Source organism: Nomascus leucogenys, chromosome 1a (genome assembly GCF_006542625.1).
Source record: "Nomascus leucogenys isolate Asia chromosome 1a, Asia_NLE_v1, whole genome shotgun sequence".
Taxonomy (NCBI): Eukaryota; Metazoa; Chordata; class Mammalia; order Primates; family Hylobatidae; genus Nomascus; species Nomascus leucogenys.
In genome coordinates, this window is record NC_044381.1 from 2,826,552 (window position 1) to 2,835,623 (window position 9,072).

The 9,072-nt window shown below is 40.0% G+C and overlaps 1 protein-coding gene across 11 annotated transcripts in view; it reads left to right on the plus strand.

Moving 5' to 3' along the window:
- Positions 1-7,341, plus strand: part of SMARCA2 (SWI/SNF related, matrix associated, actin dependent regulator of chromatin, subfamily a, member 2) — a 207,952-nt gene extending 200,611 nt beyond the window's left edge. For 10 of the 11 annotated variants that reach the window (XM_030826765.1, XM_030824162.1, XM_030826320.1 and 7 more), the window contains 2 exons: positions 4,966-5,108; positions 6,423-7,341. In XM_030826765.1, the coding sequence (XP_030682625.1) occupies positions 4,966-5,108; positions 6,423-6,458 (179 nt within the window). In that variant the 3' untranslated portion in view covers positions 6,459-7,341. The remainder of the gene's footprint in view (positions 1-4,965; positions 5,109-6,422) is intronic. The other variant, XM_030827736.1, reaches the window with a different exon arrangement.
- The last annotated feature ends 1,731 nt before the right edge of the window (positions 7,342-9,072 follow it).

Below are 9,072 nucleotides of genomic sequence, written 5' to 3' on the forward strand. Positions count from 1 at the left end.
AAGTGATTCACCTGCCTCAGCCTCCCAAGTAGCTGGAATTACAGGCATGTGCTACCATGCCCGGCTAATTTTTATATTTTTAGTAGAGGTGGGGTGTCACCATGCTGGCAAGGCTGGTCTCGAACTCCTGGCCTCACATGATCCACCTACTCGGCGTCCCAGAGTGCTGGGATTACAGGCACAAGCCACCACACCTGACCTGCAAACACTTTCTGAATGTTGCCTTTGAATATTAGCCTACTCCACGTTTTCTACAACACTGCTGTTAATGCCACCTATCTTCTGTTCTTTACCACAGTGGTTCTCAAACCCGGAGGGCTTGAATAATATGCCAGTGTTTGATCCAGTAGCCTGTTGTAGGGCCTGAGAATCCATATTTCTGGCAAATTCCCAGGGGGAACTGATGATGTTGGGCCAAGGACCACACTTTGAGAATCACAGCTTTAGAAAATAATTGTCAAACTGAGTTGGAACTGTGAATATTTTTTTTTTTTTTTTGCCAGGGGAAGAGGGGTGAAGATAGGGTGCTGTCTTTATTTAAAATGTTGATATTTTGTTTATCCTGGATTTGGGGGGCATTAATTTGGGTTTATAAAATATTACCTTTTAGGATATTAGTTGGTGACTGGGTTTTGGTGCCCCCTTAAATTTTACACCCAAGGTGCGTGCCTCCATTGTTTTACCCTAGTTCCAGCCCTGACAAATAACCCAAATATTCCAAAGGTTAAGGGTGCTGTCAGAAGTTGAAAATTTCTTCTTAGTGGGGCATGTTGGCTCACAACTATAATCCAAGCACTCTGGGAGGTTGAGGCAGAAGGATAGTTTGAGGCTAGGAGTTCAAGACCAGCCTGCATAACATAGTAAGACCCTATGTCTACAAAAATTTTTGTAAAAAGAAACAGCCAAGTGTGGTGGCACGTGTCTATAGTCCCAGCTACTCAGGAAGCTGAGGCAGGAGGATGGCTTAGTCTAGGTGTTCAAGGCTGCAGTGAGCTATGATCACACCACTGCCCTCCAGCCTGGGCAACAGAAAAAAACCCTATCTAAAAAAAAAAATTAAAATATAATAAATATTTTAAAACATAAAATTTCTGGCCAGGCGCGGTGGCTCACGCTTGTAATCCCAGCACTTTGGGAGGCCGAGGCGGGCAGATCACGAGGTCAGGAGATTGAGACCACGGTGAAACCCCGTCTCTACTAAAAATACAAACAATTAGCCGGGCGTGGTGGCGGGCGCCTGTACTCCCAGCTATTCGGGAGGCTGAGGCAGGAGAATGGCGTGAACCTGGGAGGCGGAGCTTGCAGTGAGCCAAGATCGCACCACTGCACTCCAGCCTGGGCGACAGAGCCAGACTCCGTCTCAAAAAAAAAAAAAAAAAAAAAAAAAAATTTCTTCTTTCCTATGTGTGTCTTCACCCTATACCTCTCAAAGTAATAAGACCTAGTAGTTATGGTCTGCTATGTTTTATGGTATAAGCCGAGCCTGGTGGCTCACGCCTGCAATCCTAACTTTGGGAAGCTGAGGCGGCTGGATCACTTGAAGTCACGAGTTTGAGACCAGCCTGATCAATATATTCATAATAAGTACAAAAATCATGCCACAAAACAGTATGCTATGTTTTTATAAACAAATTTATGTATAGAAAAAAAGATAACGTCTCAAAATATTACCTGTATGTAGAGATACAGAATTACACGTTTTTTACCTTTTAAAATATATTAAAAGTATAGACATGCTTTTAAAAAATTGTTAGGTTTTTAATTACACATTAATACAGATGACTTGGAAAATATATTTTAATGATTTTTGTACTTATTATGAAGACTTGCCATGGCAATGAGGGTTTTCCTACAGCAACATATATGTGTAATATATATTAACATTCATTAATGAATGTGAATGTACTAAAACGTGTTAATTATACTCTGCTAATCAGGCTGTTTCCCAATAATGCTGTCCTGAGCATTTTACCCATAGATTACTGAAAAGATGTAAAATGTATGTGATGCACACACATTGCCACAGAGAATGGAGTTTCCATTCTTGCCCTCAACATATGTAAGTGACTCTTTCCCAACATCATTTTCTATTCTCTATATTCTAGTTAGTGATTCTGCCTTTTATTTGTTATGAATTTAAACTTTCTAAACTTTCCCAAATTCATGTAGTTATTCCTTCGTTCAAGCATTTGAATACATCTGCATCATCTGTTTTAGCTATATATTTCATTATTTTAGAGCCAGATTTCTAATCTGTTTTCAAAGAGCACTGTCCTATACCATCTATCAATTTAGTTTAATTTCTCAAGGCTTGGTATATTAATTTTCTATTGCTGCTATAACAAATTACCACAAATTTAGTGACTTTAATACAACACAAACTTATTACCTCTTATGGGTCACAGATTCATCCTGAGTCTCCTTGGACTAAGATCAATGTGTCAGCAGCCTGCGTTCCTTTTTGGATGCTCTAGAAGGGAATCCCATTTCCTTGTTCATCCTGGTTCTTGGCAGAGTTCAATTTCTTGTGTTTGTAGAAACAAAGTTCCCACTTTCTTGCTGGCTGCCAGTGGAAGGCTGTTCCCAACAGTGTTCTTTGGCTCCTTGCCTCCCCACCCCTACCCCTTGCTCCAACTTTAAAGCCAGCAATGACAGGTACAGTCCTTCTCATGTTGTGTCTCCATGAATCTCTTTTGCCTCTTCCTCTTCCACTTTTAAGGATGCAGATGATTAGATCGGGCCCACCTAGATAATCCACTGTAATTTCCCCATCTCAAGGTCAGACAATTAACAATCTATAATCCCTTTTGCCATGTAATATAACATATTCAGAGGTTCTGGGATTAGGATATGGACATCTTGTGAGGAGACAATATTCTGCCCACCACACTTGGTAGCTGGAACTTTTCATAGGTGCATATGGTTGTATCATAAAACCTTAGGAAGCTGTTTACAGGGCTTCCCTAATGGTCCAGTTTATTAGCCTGCTTGTCCATAGTCTGTCAGGTGGATTTTTTGGAGAGACATATCCACTGACACATGCCTGACAGCATCAGAGTGCGCCACACTCCAAGGCACATTTAGATTATGCTCTCAAGGATACATTTTCTTACCCCTATTGCCTATCTTCTGCCCATTCATTTCCCATACTCCTGTGTCAGAGAGAGCCTACACCTGTATAAATGGACATATTTCACTTTGTCTTTCTACACTGTTTAGAAATGCCCATCATGACTGGCTTCTGGCATCTATTTCTTTAGACGTCCCACATCTTTCCATTTTCATTAGTAGGTAGGCCTTTTCATCTCCAGTCTCTTCTTCTGGTCCTAAGTTACTCTACCCAAAGCAAAGGGCCCCACCTCATAGCTTGTTAAGCAGCAGACAGTGGATATAACAGATAGAAGCCTTGGCTAGGAGTACTATTTTGTGTGCTAGGATTTGCCAGCCTTTGGCCCATTTGGGATGGAGGCAAGGCAAATGCTACCACCACACTTGAGCTCAAAACAGCACAGCTCTCATCTCTTCTGTTAGCTTATGTTTCTGTGGGAGATTTTAGTTTTGGAAATATTTTGTGGGTCCCTCTACTTCACAAAAGAAGTCTGAAACATTCTCATCTCTAAGATTCTTTCTGGAGCTAGGATTCCCTCTATGACAACATTTATTTCTAGATGCCTTAAGACCCACCAAACATGGTAGTCTAGCAAAGCTGGCTTGAATGAGACACCCACATTTTCAGTGCCTTCATCATCACATACCAAAAATGGGTATTCTATGGATACCTATCCCAAATAGCTACCCTGGAGCAGATTGTCTTTGTTCCTTGGGATATGTACCTATATTTGTGATATTGTACCTTGAACTCTTCCAGGTGTTTCCATTGGTATCCCCAGAATAGTCCTGTGAAGGTGGAAATGGGTGCAGTCTTTCTGAAGGCTAATCTGACAGAGCACTGTTAGAAATTGACCATATGGACATGTTCACCATACCTCCCTCAAATTCTGCCAAGATACATTGAAATAGGTTCACAGCAGCTTTGTTTATACTAGCAAAAAAAAAGCAGGAAACTTCAGCCCTCGTCATATGAGACTGATGCAATAAATTATAGTATACCATACGATAGAAAAATTTCAGGTATTTAAAAGAATTAGGCAGGTATGTATGAGGCTTTACCTATAAATAGCCCACATATGTGAGTAAACAGCCAAGTGTAGAATATGGACATGTATAAGGATAACTATATAAAGAATTCAAGTATGTATGGGTGTATATATACATACTTGAATTCTTTATATTCTATAGAGAGACTTTTATAGAATATGTAGAATTATACACACACACACAAACACACACACAGAAATGGATGTACTTGCAGGTATGGACACAAACATTTTTTTTCCTGGAAATAATTACCAGAAAGAGAGTTATAGAGACTACGAATGGGGGAAAGGAAGCATTCAAAAGTGTTTTCTTTTTACTTTCCATTTTGTACCTTTATGTTAAAAATATTATTGAACTATTTGAATTTTCTTTTTAACTCAATGGAGTTATCTAAATAGTAAAATTATTGGCCTTTAAACTCTTTACATTTATTTATATTTTTAATGTAAAAGTTCTATTAAATGATTGCCCAACACCTCCACAAAGTAGGAAACACTTCCCCTCATTATCCTTGGTCAGCCATTGGGAGACAGGTAAAGGACCCAGCCCCACCGTGCTCCGTGAGACCTTGGTCCCTCTCGTTGCCTGTTTAGCGTGACTGTATCATTTATCTTCCAAATGGATACAGGTTGGCAAGTGAAAGGGGTCGCAAACTAGACAGAACCACACAGAACAGGCATAAACCGAGAATGTGCTGGGCACTCTGGGATGTTTGTGTTGTCTGTAGGTTGGTGATAGTCTTATCACCTATACAAAAATCTCCTTGTGATTACTCATTGGTGTCTATTTCATTTGCTTTGGTTTTAGCAAAATCAGTCAAGGTGAAAATTAAGCTCAATAAAAAAGATGAGAAAGGCCGGGACAAAGGAAAAGGCAAGAAAAGGCCAAATCGAGGAAAAGCCAAACCTGTAGTGAGCGATTTTGACAGCGATGAGGAGCAGGATGAACGTGTAAGTGTAGCAGACTGGGACTGAAGGCAGAGACGCCCTCTCCTCTGCTTGCTGGCCTCTTGCATTTCCATGCCCCTTCAGCCTTTTCACTTTATTACCCAGGAGTGGAAATGTCAGGATTTAGTGAGATTTCATTATTGAGGGATGTGAACGGAGCTGTATGATTTAGAACAAAGAATTGGGGACTTTGTTTATTGCTTTTTTAATAGTCTTCAAAAATGAAAAACTACTAAATCAAGCTCCCCTTTCCCCCTTTTTAATCTTCCCACATGCTTTCTTGTAAATGTGGTTTTCCCCATAGCCAGTTAATATTTTACATCCATCACACCCAGCATGGTGCCTGGTACATAGCAGTAGATTAGATGGAAGAATGAGAAAAACTGTTATGACGTCAGAGTTACTGGCTCGAGTTGCTACTTAAGGGACCGTGTAAAAACTCAAAAGGACTTTTTAAGTACCTAGGGGTGTTATTTTTAATATTTGAAAAATTCAATGAGCATCTATTGAGCCAGGCCTTGTAATAGGTACCTCCCTGTGTGGTAGCATATTAAATCCTGATGTCAGCATCATGAGATAGACGTCACTCTCAAAAAACATGTTACGGAAATGGTTAGGTTATGTGTGTTTTGCTACAGATCACGTAGCAGAGGTGGAATTCGGACCCAAGTAGCATAACTCAGTCTAGTGTGCTATGCCTGACTGGACAGCAAGGTAGAAGAGTGGGCAGAAGCTCCTAATACCTTGCCTTCTGAAATATCCTTCTTTGCATCCATTCACTTTCCAGGGGATGGTCTCCTGGCACCCACATTATTTTCTTTCTGGAAAGATAGATTTCCCTTTTCCTAGGTTGATTTTCCTTCAACACATTACCATTTTGGTAAAATTTCAGAATTATGATCTCACCCCAGCTTTAACCCTTGATGCAAGCATTTTCAAATACATTTAAAATACTGTATTTTCTTTAGGAGATGTCAAATGCAGGGTATTTTTTTTTTTTCTCGCATGAATTTTCTAAAACCTAGGGCTGAAAAAGAGAAAGTATTAGCCATAAACCTTTCAAGCCAAAGTGAAAGGGCACAATCACTAGCTTAGAGGGTGGGCTTTGCTTTGGGGTTTTCAGTAAGAAAAACTTCTCAGCTTAGATGATGAGACTGTCGATGCCTCTTTAATGTGTTTCTGTCCTCCCACGGAAAGAGATTGGGCAGGTTCTTTCCAAAGCGTCATTTTTTCCTACTGGCCTCCTGATGATTTGTTGTTATATCTTCTTTTTCTTGCATGTGATGATACTTCATTTTATCTTATTTTTACTTTTAGGAACAGTCAGAAGGAAGTGGGACGGATGATGAGTGATCAATATGGACCTTTTTCCTTGGTAGAACTGAATTCCTTCCTCCCCTGTCTCATTTCTACCCAGTGAGTTCATTTGTCATATAGGCACTGGGTTGTTTCTATATCATCATCGTCTATAAACTAGCTTTAGGATAGTGCCAGACAAACATATGATATCATGGTGTAAAAAACACACACATACACAAATATTTGTAACATATTGTGACCAAATGGGCCTCAAAGATTCAGATTGAAACAAACAAAAAGCTTTTGATGGAAAATATGTGGGTGGATAGTATATTTCTATGGGTGGGTCTAATTTGGTAACGGTTTGATTGTGCCTGGTTTTATCACCTGTTCAGATGAGAAGATTTTTGTCTTTTGTAGCACTGATAACCAGGAGAAGCCATTAAAAGCCACTGGTTATTTTATTTTTCATCAGGCAATTTTCGAGGTTTTTATTTGTTCGGTATTGTTTTTTTACACTGTGGTACATATAAGCAACTTTAATAGGTGATAAATGTACAGTAGTTAGATTTCACCTGCATATACATTTTTCCATTTTATGCTCTATGATCTGAACAAAAGCTTTTTGAATTGTATAAGATTTATGTCTACTGTAAACATTGCTTAATTTTTTTGCTCTTGATTTTAAAAAAAGTTTTGTTGAAAGCGCTATTGAATATTGCAATCTATATAGTGTATTGGATGGCTTCTTTTGTCACCCTGATCTCCTATGTTACCAATGTGTATCGTCTCCTTCTCCCTAAAGTGTACTTAATCTTTGCTTTCTTTGCACAATGTCTTTGGTTGCAAGTCATAAGCCTGAGGCAAATAAAATTCCAGTAATTTCGAAGAATGTGGTGTTGGTGCTTTCCTAATAAAGAGATAATTTAGCTTGACAGATGCAGCCTCTTTCTTTGAATTCTAGAGGATTGAAATCCTTGTGCCTGAAGTGGCAGTTTTCTGCAGAGGGCTGGGCAGGCTTTTGCTACTGAACACTTGATAGGGCAAAAAAAGAGAGAGGTTGAGAGAAAAGTCGTCCAGCTATGTCACCAGGGGAGCCTGTTGCACCCCTGACTTTATTGAACAGCAGAAGAGATGCTGCCATGGGCCAAGCCATATGAAGTCCCTGCTCAGCCTTAAATTCTGTTTCTTAGTTGGAAAATCTATATTGCTATTTATGTCTTTTGATTTTGAAAGAAAGATTTCAAAAATATTCCATCGAAAGACTGGTTCAATGAACACCTATATACCCTCCACCTGAGAATCAACAATGATTAATATTTCATCCCTGCCCTGTTTTATTTTACCAAACCACTGGAAAATAAGTTGCAGTCATTAAATACTTCACACCTAGTATTTCAGCACAAATCTAAGAATAAGGGTATCTCGTAGCCAACCACAGTCCTATATCATACCAAAAGGAATTAACAGTAGTTCCCTGATATCTAAGAAACAAGCCATAGTCACATTTTCCCAATTGTCCTAACATTATCTTGTATTTGTTTGGTTTTAGCCAGGATCTTTTGAAGGCTCACACTTTTTGTGTTTGATTGTAACATTTGTCTCAATATCTTTTTTAAAGTTCTCAAAAAAAATAGCACAAACATGGGCACTTTTTTTTTTTTTTTTGAGACAGAGTCTCACGCTATCGCCCAGGCTGGAGTGCAGTGGCGCGATCTCAGCTCACTGCAAGCTCTGCTCCCCACCCCCGCCACCTGTTTCATGCTACTCTCCTGCCTCAACCTCCCACGTAGCTGGGACCACAGGCACCCGCCACCGTGCCCGGCTAATTGACTGTGTTTTTAGTAGATACAGGGTTTCACTATGTTAGCCAGGATGGTCTCGATCTCCTGACCTTGTGATCTGCCCGTCTCGGACTCCCAAAGTGCTGGGATTACAGGCATGAGCCACCGTGCCTGGCTGATGGTTTCTTAAGAAACTGGTGATGTGATGATGGGATCAAAATGGGAGAGTTTTCCTTCAACACTGCTGGGTTGGTGAAAGCTTCCTTTTTTAGAATGATCTAAGGAGAACTCCAGGATCCTTGCTTTTATATATGAGGATTTGCCAATGCCGTATACTGCTGTGACTCTTGAAGGAAATTAGAGCCACACAAAGTACAGTCCTCCTGAGAAACTTCTTTGTCTAAATGTCAACTCGTGTGTTAATTTCCAGTAGTCTGAGTGTTCAGGAGAAGTTTCCCTTCTCGGTTGGTTTGTCGGATTTGCTAACTGCAGTAAGATTGGAGCCCTCCATGAAACAGTATACCCATATTAGTTTCTCTTACTGAGATGATTTGGTATCAGTTCAAAGAAAACAATCATCTTTGCCTGCTTCTATTTCTATATTTTCTATATTTTTTGTGCTCTTTGCAATCTCTCCTTGGCTTCAGAAGCATTGCTATTTCTAACGCCCTCAAAACCACTGTCTTCATGGTTCAGGATTTCTAGTGTGTGAAGAACATTCTCTAATCCTTCAAGGAGAATGTGTTATTCTCTTTGGCTATAATGGAAATGAGAGCCAGGGATGATCATTGAGAACAGGAGTCTCTTCTTCCGGTGGGACTGGTGGTAAACAGTCCAGGTGATGATTGAGGTGGCAGCAGGGTGAGCATGCACTAACAAGAAGG